At 41.1% G+C, this 20,598-nt stretch overlaps 1 protein-coding gene across 1 annotated transcript in view; it reads right to left on the minus strand.

Moving 5' to 3' along the window:
- Positions 1–20,598, minus strand: part of LOC120936887 (titin-like) — a 345,246-nt gene that overhangs the window by 273,489 nt on the left and 51,159 nt on the right. The window contains exons 32-33 of the mRNA XM_040349653.1: positions 11,743–11,994; positions 4,806–5,060 (exon numbers count right to left, since the gene is read on the minus strand). Of these exons, the coding sequence (XP_040205587.1) occupies positions 4,806–5,060; positions 11,743–11,994 (507 nt within the window). The remainder of the gene's footprint in view (positions 1–4,805; positions 5,061–11,742; positions 11,995–20,598) is intronic.

Consider the following 20,598-nt stretch of genomic DNA (forward strand, 5'->3'; position numbering starts at 1 on the left):
TCCAAAATCTGTTACATCATGGTGATGAAATGTACAGACAGGCTAACGCATTTCACATCAATATAGATGCTTAATCATAGCTGAATTATCAGATAATAAGATAAAAGTATATATAAAAAGGTTATGAGATTTTTGTCTCAATTTTTTTTTTTTTTTTGTAATTTTAGTAAATATATAGTAAGATGTGGTCCACTGTAAATTTTTTCTAAGTAAAGTAAAACTGGAGCTTAAGAATATAAGTCAAATTTCTCACATTACCTTAAAGGGAAGCTTTATTTAAAAAATATATATTTGCGAACAGGCAGGACATGCAATGTTTCATCTGCATTAGGCCTCACTCACATGGACATACTACAGCGTACAACCACGTGAGGGCTTTACTTATTTCACGCATCGCCAAGCCGACAGTCCCATTCGTGTCAATTGGGATACAGTGGCTGCACGACACAGCCACTATCCCCAATTTGACATACATGTGGTTGCAGGTGCCTGCATTTGGGGCCATGTACCCTTATTAATGTCAAAATTGGGAGCAGTGTCTGTATGCATGCAGTCCCTAACTCCCAACTGGCATGAATGGAACTTCCTGCACGGAATATACAGAACACCTCCATTCCCGTGTGAATAAGCGCAGCCCTCGCACAGGTGTATGCTGTAGTACGACTGTGTGAATAAGGTGAAAAAACACCTTGCAGTGACCTTCCCCCTAGCCCCCCCATTTTACTTACCTGAGCCCCGAATTTCCCTTGGCGGGGATGCGCCGTCCCTCTCTTAATGGGGTGATTGGCTATATTGATAGCAGCTCAACCATTGGCGCGGACGCCGGGGCCGAGTCATACAGTCGGCGGCTATGGACGCCGATTGAATGACTCGGAAAAAGGTAACCCCCCGGGAGCGTTTTTCCTAGGGGGGTTATCTGATGCGGGGAGGTGCCACTAGAGCCACCAGGGGACCCCAGAAGTCGGTGTTCGGGGCCACTCTGTGCAAAACGAGTTGCACAGTGGAGGTAAGTATGATATATTTGTTATAAAAAAAACGATCCTTAACAATCACTCTTAGGCCCCGTACACACAACCGAACATGTCCGCTGAAACTGGTCCGCGGACATGTCCGACCGTGTGTAGGGCCTAGCGGACATTTTTCCGGCCTAGCGGACAGGTTTCCAGCGGACAAAAGTTTCTTAGCATGCTAAGAAACTTGTCCGCTGGAAACATGTCCGTCGGACATGTCCGATGGTTAGTACGACTCATCAGACATGTCCGCTGGTTATGACGTATAACCAGCGGCCCGAAATCCCGCGCATGCGTCGAATTGATTCGACGCATGCGTGGAAGCATTGAACTTCCGTGTCAGAGAACGTCGGTGTCTTCTACGTCACCGCGTTCTCTGTCTGCGGGGATTTTGGTCTGATGGTGTGTATACACATCAGGCCAAAAGCTCCCAGCAGACATGTCCGATTAAAACCGTTTTCATCGGACATGTCTGCTCGTGTGTACAAGGCCTAAGTCTTACTCTCCGGGCCCCGGCTAATACTGGGTGGGGAGCAGAGGAAGATCACTCCACCAGGTAAGGCAAGGAGATAAGCAGGCAGGTGGGGACTTGAGCCAAGGCAGAAGAACATGTGAGCAGAGCTGAATGGGCATGTGCCCGAAACTGAAGAGATATTCCCTCTGCTCTGACCAGCACATGATCATCAGAAAGGGGCACAGATAATGGGAAAAAATACACCCCCTAAGCTAGTAGGACTGTGGGAGCGGGGGTGTGCAATTCAGATTTTTTAATTTTTTTATTTTGCACTGATTGTCTTTGAAATTGCCCCAGCCCCTGTTCAAATCCAATCCGGGGATAAAACCGGGGACAGACTTGGTCCAGGGACAGTGTCCTCAATCCACGGACTGTCCCCGGAAACCGGGGATGTCTGGTCACCCTACCTTATGAGGACTTCTTAACTGCCTGTCTGCACTGTACACTGAGCTTTAGACATGTAGCTCAGTGTACAATTTCACCATCTGACGAGATGAATGAATTCCTGCTGATGTGCAGGAGTGTCCTTGTGTAGGCCCAGTCAATCAAAATGCTCAAAGATTGGGAACCCAGAAAAAGAGCAGTCAAAGGTGTCAGCGGCCGGTGAGGAAGCCCTAGGACACTGCATTGCTGGAGTGGAGGTGAGTATAGTTCTGCTTTAAAGTATCTTTGGGGTTTATTAGATAATTGTAGGGGGTGTGACTACAGGAGAGTTTAAAGCAGAGTTCCACCCAAATTCACAACTATATGTTATCTCCTTTAGTACATTGCATAGATCTTCAAATGCTGCAACAATAATTTTTTTGAGCTGTAAATACCTTATTGTATATGTTTAAAGTGTTACTTCCTGTGTATCACTCCCATGGGAGTAGGCGTGTATACAGCTTTCCCTGGCGCCCTGGGAGATAAGTGTCATGCTTCCCAAGAGTCAGTGCGGAACGTGCTTTGTTATCTTCTTTTTCTATTGTTTTGGTTGCCATCACAACGGGGTCGGTCCTTTCGACGGCGACGCCCGTTGTGATGGCAACCCAGAAGTTTACGTAAACACTGCGCATGCGCGGGAACAAGCGGTGAATGCTGGGAGATAAGCATTCACTGCATCCATGAGTGCGTGAGGGCTTTAAAGTAAACATTTTGTTTCTGTGACTGTTCTGCACGGACTAATGCCGCGTACACACGATCGGTTCATCCGATGAAAACGGTCTAATGGATTTTTCCATCGGTTAACCGATGAAGCTGACTGATGATCAGTCGTGCCTACACACCATCAGTTAAAAAAACAATCGTGTCAGAACGCGGGGACGTAAAACACAACGACGTGCTGAAAAAATGCTTCCAAGCATGCGTCGACTTGATTCTGAGCATGCATGGATTTTTAACCGATGGACGTGCCTACAAACGATCGTTTTTTTTTCTATCGGTTAGGTATCCATCGGTTAAATTTAAAACAAGATTGAATTTTTTTAACCTATGGATAAATAACCGATGGGGCCTACACACGATCGGTTTGGTCTGATGAAAACGGTCCATCAGACCGTTCTCATCGGATTGACCGATCGTGTGTACGCAGCATTAGTTTACTAAATGTGTAAGAACCTCTTTCTGATTCAATGGGTAAATGTAAAAAATAAGAAGCATAGAAAAAAAAAATGAACCAATCTATTTTCAGTCATACTGGAAAAGATCTTAAAGTGTGTGTGTACATACATAAAACATTTTTTTATCTGGATATTGATGAGAGGATAAGGTCCTTTAGGATAGAAGTGGCATTTTTAATGGATTATAAAATAAGTTAAGATTGTCTGAAAATTAAATAAGGCAATAAGTGAATATAAAACAAAAAATAAAAATGAAATATTTTGCAGCTTTCTAGTCCTTAGATGAGCTGGCTGCATTCGTTTTCATTGTTCAGGCTAAGAACCTTTTCAGCAAGTACAGTTAATACCTACAGATCTTGCTAGAAATGCAGTGTCCTTTTTACTTCCTGTTAGGGATGAGCCGAACAACCCCCCCCCCCCCCCATTTAGTTCGCACCAGAACCTGTGAACAGACCAAAAGTTTGTGTGAACTTTAGAACCCGTTAAAGTCTATGTGACTCGAATGGGAGCTGACAATTCATTATAGCCGCGAGTGGTTTTAAATTACTTTTTTTCCTTCAGAAATTACACTTTGTGCAGGGACAGTTCTAAGCACGGGAAACAAGCGCTGTTTTACATGCGTACTATACACACCCCCTAGGTTCGAAATTTAAAGGAATATTTCACTTTTAATGTTTCACTTTAAGCATTATTAAAATCACTGCTCCCAAGAAAAAACGCAGTTTTAAAAAAAAAACTATTTGCATTGATACATGTCCCAGGTCCCATGGAACAGGCAATGTTCGAGTCGAACATGAGTTTGATTTGTACTCGAAGCTCATCCCTACTTCCTGTTAGTTTATAAGAAAGTAAAAGCAACTCTATATTTCATCTGTAAATTACTAATCCTATCAATCCACCATGTAATGGAGTTAAAGGGGTTGTAAATGTACATTTTTTTTGTCCTAAATAGCTTCCTTTACCTCAGTGCAGTCCTCTTTCACTTACCTCATCCTTCCATTTTGCATTTAAATGTCCTTTTTTCTTCTGAGAAATCCTCACTTTCTGTTCTTCTGTATGTAACTCCACACAGTGATGCAAGGCTTTCTCCCTGGTGTGGTGTCATGCTCGCCCCCTCCCTTGGACTACAGGAGAGTCAGGATGCTCTCTAAGTTGCAGATAGAGAAAGGAGCTGTGTGTTAGTGGGCGTCCTGACTCTCCTGTAGTCCAAGGGAGGGGGCGAGCACGACACTCCACACCAGGGAGAAAGCCTTGCATTACTGTGTGGAGTTACAGACAGAAGAACAGGAAGTGAGGATTTCTCAAAAGAAATAAGGACATTTAAAAGCAAAATGGAAGGATGAGGTAAGTGAAGGAGGACTGCACTAAGGTAAAGGAAGCTATTTAGGAAAAAAAAATTGTACCTTTACAACCCCTTAAAAGTCCAGATACATGTAATGAGTTACTGGCTGGATTACCAGGTGAAAATAAATTAATAAAGGCTTAAAAAAGGTAAACGAATGCAGCCACCATCAAAGGACTGGTAAACTGCAATATATTAAATTTGTATTATTTGGTTTAGATACGCTTTAACAGATTAGTGCATAAATGTCTCTTTTTAAACTCTAATCTCATCAGAAAGTTAGCATATGTAAATGACTTTGCTCATTGGGTTTCACATTGTCTTAATTAGAGATTACTCACTTGTGTACACTTGTATTTCATACTTTTCTCCAGGGATAGCATCACCCTCAACTATAACATAGATGACAACTGTGTAATAATTTCCAGCTATCAGGCCATCAAGATTAGCCAAAGTCACAGATACGTTTATACTTATTGTTGGCTCTCCTAGAATCTGCACAGAATAATAACTGACATTTCCATCTGGTATCTCCCATCTTAGAGATATAGAGGAGGTGTTGACATCAGGGACCAGATTCTTTATTACTCCAGGCTCTGAAAAATAAACATAATTAACAACAGGATGAACATGTTTAATTCATTACTATCTTTCATATGAACCTATTAAATTAAATTTTTTACTTCATTAAAAAAGTGAAATGAGCGAGATATTTTATCTAGGACTGCGCAAACTGTTGGCGCTACATAAATCCTGTATAATAATAATAATAATAATAATAATCTAAATAAACCATACTTGCCAAATACAGCAATAGAAATGCTTTCTCTTGGATAGGGATGAGCCCGATGTTCGAGTCAAATGTAGGTTCGACTCGAACATCGTGTGTTTGTGTGTTTGCTGAACACACAAACAATTGGCGGGCTGTTTGCCCGCCAACGATCGCCTCATAATGCACTGTGCGCTCACAGTGCATTGGTTGCTGATTGGCCAAAATATGCAGTTGACCTGTATGCTTTGGCCAATCACAGCACAATGTACTGTGGGAGTCATGATTGGCCAAAGGCAGGGTGCTTTCTGGCCAATCATGGCTCAGGGGCTAAGTCCACACCCAATACTTATATAAGGTTGCATACACGGCAGCCTTGTGTAATGTGTGGAGACTGGAGATTAGGCAGGGTAGTTAGTGGATGGTGTGTTCAGTCAGTTTAATAGAGTCAGTGTAGTATAGTATTGTGAATAACACAGTTTAGTGGTGCTACTGAAGTGCTGGTGTGTACAACACTTCTGTGCCACCACTGATCAAATTTTTTTTCATCGATAATTTCTTTTTTTTTTTTTTTAGCATTTGGTTCTGTTGCTGCATTATTAGTACTTCCCCTTCTGTGAAACTGGTGTTATTCCTTCTGGGTCACCACTGTCTTAATTTTTTTTACATTTATCTATTTTTATATTTTTTTTGCAGCAGTAAAAAAACTCCACAATTGCTGCATCCTTATTTTCTTTATTAAAATATAATAATAAAAAGTTATGAAAATCCCCACAAAAAAATAACAAACCATATTAAAATGGTTAAGGCCTTATGCACGCTGGACGTTTTTGGATGTTTTTGGCAGTAGACGTTTTTTTCTACAGTCAATAAACTCTCCATCATGTTATCCTATGTGTCCATGTACACATAGGCTGTTATCAGCAGTTTTGGGCAGTGGCGTTTTTGAGCAGTAAAAAAAAAAAAAAAACTAGTGGTTTCTGAGAGAAGTTTTTCAGCTGTAAAAACGCTCTAACGCTGATAAACGCTGATAAACGTTGATAAACGCAGATAAATGCTCAAAAACGTCACTCACCGGTGTTTTTTTTGCGTGTTTGATCAATTGAAGAAAAAAAAAGAAAAAAATTAGTTTCTTCAACAAAAAAAACGCTAAAAAACACTAATGTGGAAAACGCAAAAAAACGCTATTGGAAAAACATTGAAAAAAGTTGAAAAACTCACTGCAAAGCTACTGGTGTTTTTATAACGTTATTTTAACATACAGTGTGCATGAGGCCTTATAGTGCACCAAGTACAAACATATTGCACCCAAGCACCATGTTTCCATCCCACACTCTATAATAAAAAGTTTTTAAAAAAACAAAAAGAATCTCCATCATGTCCTGAAAGGCCAACAAGAAGAGGCATACGCTCACAGGCCACTGTGTCCACAGTGAAAGTGGTGGTCCACAGTGAAGAGAGAGAGGGGGTGCCAATGATGGACAAGAAACTGGCTGTCATGTTCCCCCAGCTACAGCATATTGCCAAGTTTGCATCAACAACGAGTAGGGAGGGGATGATAAGGTCACTGACTGTACTTGGGTGCCTGAGATAACAGAGGAGGAAAGTGAGGAGGAAGCACTACTCCAATGAGGCAGGATGTCCTCCATGGATGTCCAACTTAAGGGAAGCCACCCTATTGCATCACACCACAGAGCTCCACAGGTGTAGGGCCCTGCTGACTCCCCGCTGACTTTCAAAAGTTCATTGGTGTGGACTTTTTTCAACACATGTGCAGAATACCAACACCCAAGGCCCAGTTTTTCTGCACATGTTTGACAGGTGCATGTAATTTCAATTTTTATTAACATTTTTATCAGTAGGGCCTTTTCCTGCACCCAGAAAGAGTAACTGGAGCTGTTACAGTGTTCAAGCACCACCAACACCCAATGCCCAATTTTTCTGCACCTGTTTGACAGGTGCATATCATTTTAATTTATTTTCAAATTTTTAACAGAAGGCCCATTCCTGAGCCCAGCAAGAGTAACTGTGAGGGGTTACAGTGTTCAGGCACCACTAAAGATGGGCGAACAGGTTTGGGCTGAGCATAAGTTTGGCCTGAAAATCGCCTATTCAGGTACTCGCCTAACACTCAAACTTTCTGGACACTTAGCGGGATGTTCGCCCACCGAACACACACTCAATATAGATTTTAAGGGGAACCTCATTACAGAATTAAGGAAAAATGGCATTGGGTCCCCCCAAAATCCATACCAGACCCTTTGAGTCTGGTATACATTTTAAGGGGAACCTCATGCCAAAATGTAAAAGAAAACGGCCTGGGGTCCCCCCAGTATCTATACCAGACCCTTAGGTCTAGTATGGATTTTAAGGAAAACCCCAAAAATGGCGTGGGGTCCCCCCAAAATTCATACCAGACCCTTGTTCAAACATGCAGCCTGGCAGGCCGGGAAAGGGGGGGACAAGTGAGCGTCCCCCCTCCTGAACCATACCAGGCCGCTTGCCCTCGCATTGGGGAGGGTGCACTTTGTCCCCATGTTGATGGGGACAAGGGCCTCTTCCTGACAACTCTGGGATGTGACAAAAAAGTGTAAAAATGTAATAACCACAGGAAACTGTTTTTGATGAGTAAAAAAATTGTGTCCCTCGATGTAAATCCATCATCAATCACGACGCCTGCTGGACACTAAAAAATTTAAAAGAAAAAATGCTCATGTCTTCTGGGAGGCCTCCTGCCGTCTGCCTCCTCTCTGCTTTGACAGTTCTTATATAGGCAAGGGGCAGGTCCACCTGGCTATGGCACTCTGTGGCATCGCCCCTTCTGACATCTATTTTTCGGTCCGGAGGGTTTCGTGATTGATGATGTATTTACATTAAGGTATACTTTTTTTTATTTTTTAACCACTTCACATCCAGGCCAATTCTGACACTTCGCTACTACATGTAAAAAAATCATCATATTTGTGCTAGAAAATTACATAGAACCCCCAAACACTATATATGTTTTTTTAGCAGAGACCCTAGGGAATACAATGATGGTCATTGCAATTTTTTATCTAGCACTGTATTTGCGCAGCAATTTTTCAAACACGTTTTTTTTTTTTAAACTGTTTCATGTTTAAAAAAAAAAACAGTATAGTTAACCCAATTTTTTTGTAAAATGTGAAAGATGAAGTTATGCCAAGTAAATAGATACCTAACATGTTACGCTTTAAAATTGCACATGCTCGTGGAATGTCGCCAAACTTCGGTACTTAAAAATTCCCAAAACATTGTAGTGGAATAAAATCCCAGGAGATGCTGAGTACCTAAAATATCATGAGAAGATACTCCCAGACTGTACTGCAGCATTATCTTGTGACACAATAAATGAAATCTAATAAATGTGACTATACAAACATGAAATACGTATTTAAGTGTCCGTGTCAATAAATAAAGTGCCAAACAATCAATAAACGCACACAGTTCATAAAGAGTCCATATGAGATAAAATAAATAAATAAAAATCTTCTCATAGAAGGTGCACATAAAACTTCTCAGTGAAAACCGTGCTTCGCAACTGACTACTCCGTGACTTGTGCTCCCTTCACCGGGTGCAATACAAGCTCACAGCATAGTAATGCTTGTAAATCCCACCACTAGGCTCCATCTCAAGGTGGTGGGATTTACATGCATTATGTGAGATCTACTGGACTGTGTTTTTATACTGTATTATATTTAAATAAATGTTAGTGCATTATTTGAACCCGGGGTGGTGAGGTTTATCCTATTAACACCTTAGGTACTGCACTATTAGAAGCATTCTTGTTTTAAATGTCTTTTTGGAGCTGCTGGTGATCAGTTTGGAACCACTTTTAAAGGACTGTGTTCAGAGAGAGTTGGATCCTGTTAGGGTCTAAGAAGGAGGTGAGCTTTCACTGCACCCGGTGAAGGGAGCACAAGTCACAGAGTGGAGTTAGTTGTGAAGCACGGTTTTCATGTTTGTATAGTCACATTTATTAATACGTTTCATAAGCAACACTATTACATAGATTTCATATATTGTATTGCAATCGATGTGGGAACACAGGTAATAGCAGCAGCTTTTTTTAGATTTTTTTTTTTCAGTTACCACTAGGTTGCAGCGTGCAACTATTTAATTTTTTTTTTTTATTATCTTGTGACAGCATTCCCCAGGATCTTGGTGGAAGGACGGTGACCTCGCCCCCTGCAGTATGGAAGCAGAGCGGCCGGCTGCGCAAAATAACGTAACCATACATGATTTTGTGCACGCGGTGTAGAGGAGCCAATCAGCAGGTCCGGCAGCCGCAATGGCCGCTGCGACCCACCGATCATTCTGTGGAGATACGGATCAGTGGTGTGCCAATGTAAACAAGGCAAACCGCTGATCTGTCAGGGAGCAAAGGAGAGATGTTGTACTTCAGCTAAGCTGAAACACGATCTCTCTTTTGCTCCAGTGTACCCCTTCTCCTCACAGTTAGAAAGCACCTCCCAGGCACATACTTAAACCCTTGATTGCCCCATGGTGTTAACCCCTTCACTGCCAGTGTCATTTATACAGTGATCAGTGCAAAAGTTGTAGCCCTTTTTCCCATGATAAAATGTTTGAAATTAATAGAGATTCACTTCACCTAACACAGAAACTAATCTAGCAAATTAGGCAAATAATCTTTCTTCATAAATTTAGGCCAAAATGTGGTCTGCTACATTTCTTTGGTAAAAGAAAAACCCAAATCAGTGTACATTATGTATTCTGTGTGAAAGTTTTAGAGTCTAAAATCTATTTTATATATGTATATATATATATATATATATATATATATATATATATATATATATATATATATATATATATATATATATATATATATATAGTAAAGTCTGGGGATTATAGCTCCGCTAAGTGCATAAACCGTTTAAAAAAAAGGCTTTTATTTACAAACAAACCAAAAATAAGGCTTCACTCGGCATTCAAGGAAAACTATAAAACAAAGACCGCTTAGCTTCAGCATAAAATAAAGTCCACTTGTCTTCAGCACAAAAATAAGTTAAAGAAAAAGCACATACAGTTTGTTTGCAGATGGGTCTTCGCCCCAGAACTTCAAAAGTCCTAGCTGTATCCTTAACAGCTCCCAGCAGACACACACCTCATCTCCACAGGTGCAATCCCCATACTCCTACTCAACACCTCCAGCACTACTTCCTTTTTTTTAGCTGTTCTCTGGAGGTGTTAACCCCCTGTATGCTGACTCCAAGTGGTCAGGGGCGGAGGCTCTGCCCCTCCCCCCCCGAATAGCACTTTAGAGCCTCTGAAATTCCGGGCCCCAAACTACTCTATCAAGACAGAGAAGACTGCGAGCCAGTCCTCTCTGGATTAATTTTTTTGCCGGGAATCCCTCACCCATTTTGGGTGAGCCCCTGAACACTCTCACAGCTCTCTTTAAAGGGACCGCAACCCAAATATTGCTGCTGTATAGCACCCATCAAGGACCCAACCTTGGTGTCCTGTACAATATATATATATATATATATATATATATATATATATATATATATATATATATATAATGATCAATTCTGATGTACTGTACTGAAGGACTCTTATTTTTTGAGGCTCTAAAATACCAGGACAGTACAAATCGCCCCACAAATGACCTCTTTTTTAAAAGTAGACAGTCCAAGGTATTTAGTAAGAGGCATTGCACGTTTTTTGTAGGTATAGATACCTGTGTGCTACCACTTAATATAAGAAATAGGAAGCAGTTGCTCACAACTTAACAATGCGTCCACACATCTAAAAATCTAATTGTTTACAAAATAGAAGTGACGTTATGCTTCAAAATTACAAGAATAATAAAATTACATAAAGACTTGAAAACAGTAATATTACATGTGTCTTATCTCTCGAGGGAGATATCGAAAATTTGTTCTGTAATGGACATTATTATATGAAAATCAAGTCACTAAATTTGCATATTTTTGCACAATTTTGCATTATTTGTAGCACTTTTGTTTTTGGCTATAATACCCAGTGGGAATACTACTTTAATTTTAGATTGTGATAAAAAAAAGAATATTATATCTATTTGCGTTACTATGAAAATCAAGTCACTAAATTTGCACATTTTTGCAAAATTTTTCATTATTTGTAGCACTGGTGTTTTTGGCTACATTACCCAGTGGGAATACTACTTTAATGTTAGATTGTGATAAAATAAAAGAATATTATATCTATTTGCATTATTTTGCACATCTTGATGAGATGTTTGTTGCAGCACTGGGACGAGTTTTTTGAAGTTATAATTATTTTGTCACAAATTTTGAAAAATAATGAAAATAAATACTTTTTTTTCCACAATCTTTTTTTTTTACACGCTGTCAACATTATTAACAAAAGCAGAGACAAAGTGTAATTTCTAGGTGTCAGGCCTTCTAGTCTATAAGAAGTTGATGGCACAGTTCTACTAAAAGTTGCTATGTGTGTGGCCTGCATTAAGCTTGATACTCACTTGTATAGTTAGCTATTACTGAGCTGTTGCCTTGGATAGTATCAACAAAGGGAGAGACAAGGAAGGTGTAATAATTTCCAGGTGTCAGGCCTTCAATAATCTCAGAAGTTGTAGTTACATTCTTATTAAAAGCTGGCTCTCCCAGGACCTGAATGAAATAAAAGCTGGCATTTCCATTTGGTTTGTCCCATCTCAGAGATATAGAAGTGGTGGTGATATTCTCAGTGTTCAGGTTCTTCACAATTTCAGGTACTACAAAGTAGACAGAAAATGTAATGATATTGCAGAAAAACTAATTTCCAAGGATGTGACTGACTAAATTATATTTCCCACAACCATTAGGAGGAATGTATACCATTTTACACATGTATACTAAGCACTGTAGGCACAAAACAGAATTTAGATAACATTATTAAAACTCAAGGAATTGTTCATAAAATTAACGTTGGAAAAGCATTGTCACCTTTATCTCCAAATGGATGAATTTATAGTATCTCACAAAAGTGAGTACAACCCTCATATTTTTGTAAATACTTAAAAACTGAAGAAATGACACTTTGCTACAATGTAAAGTAGTGAGTGTACAGCTTGTATAACAAATGTAAATTTAGTCTCGAAAAAACTAAACACACCGCCATTAATGTCTATCAAAAGTGAGTACACTAAGTGAAATGTTAAAATTGGGCCCAAAGTGTCAATATTTTGTGTGGCCACCATTAATTTCCAGCAATGCATTAACCCTCTTGGGCATGGAGTTCACCAGAGCTTCACAGGTTGTCACTGGGGTCCTCTTCCACTCCTCCAAGACGACATCACAGAGCTGGTGGACCTTGCGCTCCTCCACCTTCTGTTTGAGGATGCCCCACAGATGCTCAATGTGGTTTAGGTCTGCTTGGCCAGTCCATCACCTTTACCCTCAGCTTCTTTAGCAAGGCAGCGGTTGTCTTGGAGGTGTGCATGTTGGAATACAGCCCAGTCTCCAAAGGCAGGGGATCATGCTCTGCTGCAGTATGTCACAGTACATGTTGGCATTCATTGTTCCCTCAATGAACTGTAGCTCCCCAGTGCCGGCAGCACTCATGTAGCCCCAGACCATTCCACTTCCACCACCATGCTTGACTTTAGGCAAGACACACTTGTCTTTGTACTTCTCACCTGGTTGCCGACATACATGCTTGACACCATAAGTGTATCTTGGTCTCATCAGACCACAGGACATGGTTCCAGTAATCCATGTCCTTAGTCTGCTTGTCTTCAACAAACTGTTTGCAGGCTTTCTTGTGCATCATCTTTAGAAGAGGCTTCCTTCTGGGATGACAGCCATGCAGACCAGTTTGATGCAGTGTGCGGCATATGGTCTGAGCACTGACAGACTGACCCCCCATCCCTTCAACATCTGAAGCAATGCTGGCAGTACTCATAAGTCTATTTCCCAAAGACAGCCTCTGAATGTGAAGCTGAACACATGCACTCAACTTCTTTAGTCGACCATGGCGAGGCTTGCCTTGAGTGGAACCTATTCTGGTAAACCGCTGTATGGTCATGGCCACCGTGCTGCAGCTCAGTTTCAGGATCTTGACAATCTTCTTATAGCTTAGGCCATCTTTGTGTAAAGCAACAATTCTTTTTTTCAGATCCTCAGAGTTCTTTGCCATAAGGTGCCATGTTGAACTTTCAGTGACCAGTATGAGGGAGTGAGAGTGATAACACCAAATTTAACACACCTGCACCACATTCACACCTGAGACCTTGCAAAACTAATGAGTCACATGACACGGGGAAAGGCAAAATGGCTAATTGGGCCCAATTTGGACATTTTTACTTAGGGGTGTACTCACTTTTGTTGCCAGTGGTTTAGACAATGGATGTATGTTGAGTTATTTTGAGGGAATAGCATTGTACATTAATAAATTGTAGCAAAGTGTAATTTCTTCAGTGTTGTCACATGAAAAGATATAGTAAAATATTTTCAAAAATGTGAGGGGTGTACTCACTTTTGTGAGATACTGTAGTTCATTCGGCTTTGGACACTGATTTTATGTTGTAGATATACTACAGGTTGTATAAAAATACAAGCTACAATTTTTGAGCTACGGAGCAAAGTTAGACATTAATTTAATCACAAAAATTTTTCAGTGCTCTAGTATGGTTCATAATAATATCTCTGCTTCATCAAGCCTCTTAAAGGGATATTACCATTGATCTCCAGACGGTTTTACCCCCTGAATGACCACGGCATTTCTTGCCATTCAGCCCTGTGCTACTTTAACTGGCAATTCCTCGGTTATGCAACACTGTACCTAAATTAAATTTATATATTTTTTTTTCACACAAATTTAACAAAAAAAAAAAAAATTTAAAATATACAAGTTTTCAGAGTTTCTGTTATAAAATTTTACAAACAAATAATCTTCATAAATTTAGGCCAAAATGTAATCTGATACATTTCTTTGGAAAAAAAATAACCCAAATCAGTGTATATTATTTAGTCTGTGTGAAATTTATAAAGTCTTCAAACATTTCTGTATATAGATTTGAAAATTGATAAATCTTAATGTAATATATGCCTCTCTCATTTCAGGCTTTAAAATAACAGGACAGTACAAATGCCAGTGGCGGCCCGTCCATAGGGGGCGCTCGGGCGCGGCCCCCCCCCTCCCCAAGCTGTAAAAAAAAAATGAAATTTTTTTAAAAAAAAAAAAAAAAAAAAATTTTCACTTTAAGGCCGAGTACTCACGAGCAAACATGTCCGTTCGAAATGTCCGACGGGCTGTTTCCGGCGTACAAGGCTGTTTTTTCATTTGGCCCGCTGGCTTGTACACACCAGCGGACGATATTTCCCTGCGGACCTGAACGCGTGCACGTAATCCACGTTTGACGTCACTATAAAGGGAAAGGCCAAAGTCAATGGCGACGCCCTCTGTTCCGCTTTTGCTAGTTACGGCTTTGCTCGTGTTAGTGAAGGTTTGGTTAGAGCTGATTCGCGCTTCTCGGTCTCCAGGCTTTAGCAGGTAGTATTTTCTCGTTCAGTGCGTGTGCTTGTGGGTACGTAGTTGGCATTCGGGTACAGGCGTGCAGTTCGTTCTGCTTAGCAGATTCGTACTGTGCGTTCGTATCTGTGTGTCGTGCGTTCTTTGCAGGTACCGCTGGATTTGATTGTGCTTTCTGTTGGAGTGTGTTCTTGACTGACCAGCCGGCCGGTTTGAAGCCATGATGGAGCAGCAGCGTCAATTTTCGCGAGTTGGTGCTGTTTATGGGATGGCTGCTGGATATGTTCATTATTCCAGTACTTTGGCCAGAAACAGGGGGCGGAGGCGTTTCTGGACCAAGAATTGGTTGCGCCAGCGTGACCAGTTCTCACATATGCCTCTGCTTAGGGAAATCCAGGAGAATAATCCTAATGACTATAGGAATTTTCTCCGCATGACGGACCCCGTATTCAACAGTCTGCTGGATCTTCTGTCCCCCTATATCACGAGGCAGGACACTGTGATGCGCCAAGCCATCACGGCCGAGCAGAGGCTTATTGCCACGTTGCGGTACCTGGCGACTGGGAGGAGCCTGCAGGACCTCAAGTTCTCGACAGGCATCTCTCCGCAGGCGCTTGGGGTCATCATACCGGACACGTGTGCTGCCATCATTAAAGTTATGCACGAGGAGTATATGAAGGTAAGTTTCCTCATTTTAACCTCACAATGTGTCTTTAATAATGTGGCAAACTAACTTTTGATTTTATTTCCCAGATATGCTGTGTGTTTAACTAACGTTCCCTTTTCTCACTATGCATGTTGATATCAGCTTTTACATGTTCTTTTTATTTTGGCCTACCTGCATATTTTGATCTTACCCAATATTAACCTGTCCAGCATGCTATCTTCGGGCCAACCCCCACCATGCCACTTTATTTTAATTTTTTTGGTTTTCTAAAAACAGTTTAAACACCCCCCACCCCCCCTTCAAAGTGTTTTTGTCCCCATCAGAGGGCTGTGGAGTCTGTTATTAATTAAGTGGCCCTATATATTTGTGCCCCGAAATTCTCCCTTCAAAATTTGCAAATGCTATTTAAAAATTGTAAAGTTGCACAAGGATGCTTGTAGGATTATGTTTGCAATGTTTATGTGCCAAAGTACTAAATCTCTTTTTTTGTTTGTCCCCACAGCTACCCTCCACACCACAGGAATGGCAGTCTGTGGCTTCCCAATTTGCCGAGCGGTGGGATTTTCCTAACTGCGGTGGAGCAATAGATGGGAAACACGTCCGCATTGTGCCCCCACCCCACTCGGGGTCCTACTATTATAATTACAAGGGTTATCATAGTATAGTGTTGATGGCGGTGGTGTCGGCACAGTATGAGTTTCTCTATGTGGACGTGGGGAAGAACGGCCGGATGTCAGATGGGGGAGTGTTCGCACGGACTGATTTCTATGATCGTCTCCAAACTGGTGGTCTGGCATTGCCACCAGATGAAGATAATGTGGAAGGACTTCCGTTTGTGTTCCTAGCGGACGAGGCTTTTGGCCTTGGACCTCACCTAATGCGGCCTTTTCCCCAGAGGACCCTCACCTCAGAGAGGAGTGTGTTTAATTTTCGGTTGTCCAGGGCTCGGAGGGTAGTCGAGAATGCCTTTGGGATCCTCAGCAACCGGTTCCGCCTGTTCCTGACATCGATACATTTGGCGGAATATAAATTGAACACCGTTATATTTGCCTGCTGCATTTTGCACAATTTTCTACGCAGGCACTCCCAGACGTACCTAGCCCCCATGGGCTCTGAGGCAGGACTACCCTCAGAGAACATTCCTGGCCTGGACACTGGTCGCGCTGGCTTGGCCCCCCAATCTGCTCGTGAGGTACGCGACAAATATGTTGAGTACTTCATGGGTCGGGGGGCCATTGCTATGCCAGATCATATTTCTTTCTAATTCGGCCCCCAAAAGAAAGGAATATTCTCACAACTAATAAATAATTAGACCATTGGACTTTATACAGTTGTTTGTCATTACTGCTTTTTCTCTATTTTTCTGTCTTCCAGGTTATCTCCAAAAATAGTGCACTTCTAGTGCCACATTTACTTACTCAGATGTATTAACTAACCACATTTGCACATTATTCACTCATCTACAAACTGGGTATTCAGTCTATAAATAAGAAGCCACTCTTTTTTCTGCTTTTGATGTCTCATTTATTTTTTTTATTTTAGTCATTTTTTAACAAGAAATGTGTATTTTTAGGCAGAACACATTTCCTGCAAATTCTGGAGACAAAATATTGGCTTTTAATTATTTATTTTTTGGTCTTTATTGACAGTGATTATCAATAATAATGATCGAAACACAATGTAACAATAATTTCACTGAAACTATACGCAAGAATTTTTGGGCTTGTCATTTGTTTGTGTCTAATTTTTTAAACAAGATTTTAACACAACACAAAAATTTTTTTGTTTTTTTCTAAAATTAGTTAACTTCTTTCTTTAGGTGAGATTTATTGTTCGTTTTGTGATCTGAAACTGGAAACATTTACAAACCAAAAAAGATCAACACCAAACAAAAATTTAAAAAAAGAACAGCAGTCAGTCATATGGATGGTGTGCTTTCACACTGGAACACGCCAAAATTTCTAAATGCACACATTCAGTGAAAACTCGCCAAATGTCATTGGTTAAACAGACAAATGGCCACATGTGCTATCTGACATCATGGGTGATCAATGTCTGTGTTTTGTGGGAGCAAACCCTTCCTCTCAACTAGTTGAGGATCGAGGAGGGGTTTGTACCCACAAAGCACAGACAATAGATAGTCTGTGATGGCAGATAGCACATATTGGCACACTGTGTGTGCATTTAGAAATTTTGGCGTATTATAAAGTACAAAAATTAAAAAGGGTTTTGTGGGCGGGGGATGGGCGGGGGATGGGCTTCTGTGGTTCAGTCTTTGACACGGCCCATCATGTCCATGATATTTTTGTAATTTTGGTTGATGACTAGCATCCTTTGTCGCATGTTCTCCATTTCCGTGCTACACTCAGAAATGACATTTCGCACATTCTGCTCCATGACTAGCATCCTTTCCTGCATAATGTCCATTTCCGTGCTGCACTCCATTAGTTGCTGTACAATGATAGAAGCACTTGCACGTGAAAAATGTGCTACTCCATCTTGATCCCCTAAAAAGAAACAAATTGGCATTCAAAATATGTAAATAATTTCCAGCCTATCTGCATATGTTTGGCCCTATTAATATAGGGGTGACACTGACCTGATGGCCTGATAATTTCCACATCCCCAATTTCTTCATCTTCTATCACTCCTCCTTCTTCCACCACCTCCCCATCATCTTCTATCACTCCTCCTTCTTCCACCACCTCCCCATCATCTTCGACTCCTCCTTCATCCATCAATCCACCTTCTTGCAATTCGCCAAATTGTTCTTCCGCCACTTGCCCTTCATCTGATATAAATTCTAAGTCCAAAATAACTTCTTCCTCCTCTCTTCCTTCCTCCTTTCTTCCTTCCTCTTCTCCTTCCACATCCTCTTCTCCTTCCACATCCTCTTCTCCTTCCACATCCTCTTCTCCTTCCACATCCTCCTCTCTTCCTTCCCCAGCCTCCTCCTGCTCAACATGTGGAGGTGTTTGATTTTCCGGGTGTCTGGCCCTCTCTGCCTCCTCCAATTGCTGGCGTCTTCTTTCCCCTATAAGAAATAATAAAAAACAAAAGGGATACTCATCAGCACACAGATATTGGATATCATAAATCGCACACATTGCATAGACGATACATTTATGATGATTTTTGGTTGTTTTTTCTTTCAGCAATCCTCCATTTTTGGCGTAGTTCTAGGCCAAGCTCAGATCCTGCCCCTTTTTTGCAAAGAAGTGACACACATGGATGTCCCCCCAAAACATTAATTCTCGTCGACCCTCCAAATAAATATACTTTGATTTTTGAGACACAGGTGCTTTGCATTTCAAGATGTTAAAACATCAGCTTTATTTGCATTTTGGAGAATGAATCTTGTTTGCCTGTCACATTCACTCAATTTAATTTCTGTGATTTTGCTAGTCAACAATGTTGGAAAACCAAGTTTGGGGCCAGTCAGCCATGTCCAGGTGTGTTGTTCCTGGAGTAACGTCACATTTTTGCGAAACAATGTCATATTACGCGTGTTTACTATTTAACCAAATTTGTTTAAGGTTGTTATTTGACATAAACACAATACAGTATCTACACATGTTCAAAAGTAAAAGCAGGCCAAGGAGGCAGATGTGAAAAAATACATGTCAACACATTATTGCAGACATTCCCCCCCCCCTTAAATAATATGGACTTACTTTTACGCAGAATTTTGAGGATCTTCTTCATGTGATGTGGCTCCCTCAATTTTAAATCGGACCAACGCTTCCGTAGTTGCTCCTTTGACCTGGTGACACCAAACATTCTCCTCATTCTCCTTGCCACCTTGTCCATTATGTGTGACTTCCTACGGTTCGGTGTTTTGTAGGGCCCACATTCACCATCATAATCCTTCCTCCTCATGATGTAAACCAACTCCACCATTTCTTCGAACGCCATATTAGTGGCTTTATATCTTTTAGGCCTGGATCGGGACGGTCCAGCCTCTGTCCCTTCACTTGCGCCATGAGAGCTCCGTGCCCGCTCGTGTGACATCGCCATCTTTCCTTCCCACAGAGATTAGGGGCGTGGAAACGAGGAAATGTCCCGTCAGGGGCGGAGATGAGGGCGGGGATTATTGCATATGCGGAGTGTCGCGAATGCCAACAACGTATTGACGTAGGTTACGCGGAGAATATTCGCGCGATTCCAGAACCTACACAGTTAACGCCACATTTACTTTTTCAATTGATTAGGGGCATGGCAAAGGTGACGAGGGCGGCGTTTCATACATACGCGGAGTGTATAAAAGGCGCTTGACGTGATTACGTAGGTTACGTGTTAATTCAGCGAGCGGAAGAAACGAGGATTGTGAGAGAGGCAGGTAAGAAATTTAAACATGGGATCAGCAGCGGGCTCTAAAATGTAGAGCAATGGGATGGGGGTTTGGTCTGTTGGTTGCACAGTTTTATTAAGCTATTATGTCTCTTGGATACCAGAATGTGATTTTCGTACCCAAATGCTTTTGTAGACATCACAAAATAGAGAGATCAAAAATGCTGTGACTCATTAGTAATTATGTAGGGTGTATTCAGATCAGGCCAAGTATTGTTCTGTGTTGGTTGGACAGAGGTCATTAGGAAGTTTCTTTCATGTAATCAATGCTGAGGGGCAGGATATCTACACATGCAATAGTGCCTTGATGAATGCTGTCATTTGTAATAATTGTGTATGGTTGTAGATTTATATTATTTCCTGCAATGTAACCAAAGGGGCGGCATGTTAAAAAAAAATGTTAGCTAAAACCAACCAATGGGGCAGAGCTGGCCAGCATTTTCTAAACAAGAGACACTGTGTTTGTATTTATATCTAGGTACTACTTTTTTAACAACATATTCTATCAATGTAAATGCTGAGGCTTTTTTTAATTGTGTTTTTGGTTTCTTTTCATTTTTTCAATCTAGAATAAAAAAAAAAAAAAAAATATTTCACAATGGATCTCCTGCAGAGCCAAGACATTATCCAGCATTTGCTGGATAAATTTCGGGAAATGCCCATCCTGTGGGATTCAAAGCAGGACCATTACCACAATAAGGACGTACGAGCGGCAGCACTTGAACAGCTAGCAGCATACATGAGGACATGGGTGCCAGAATGCAGTGCCAACATGGTGAAGGATAAACTTGCCAACCTCAGGGGCACATATAGGAGAGCGTACAAAGCTCACCAAAAACAGCTAAGATC

This window comes from Rana temporaria, chromosome 4 (genome assembly GCF_905171775.1).
Source record: "Rana temporaria chromosome 4, aRanTem1.1, whole genome shotgun sequence".
NCBI lineage: Eukaryota > Metazoa > Chordata > Amphibia > Anura > Ranidae > Rana > Rana temporaria.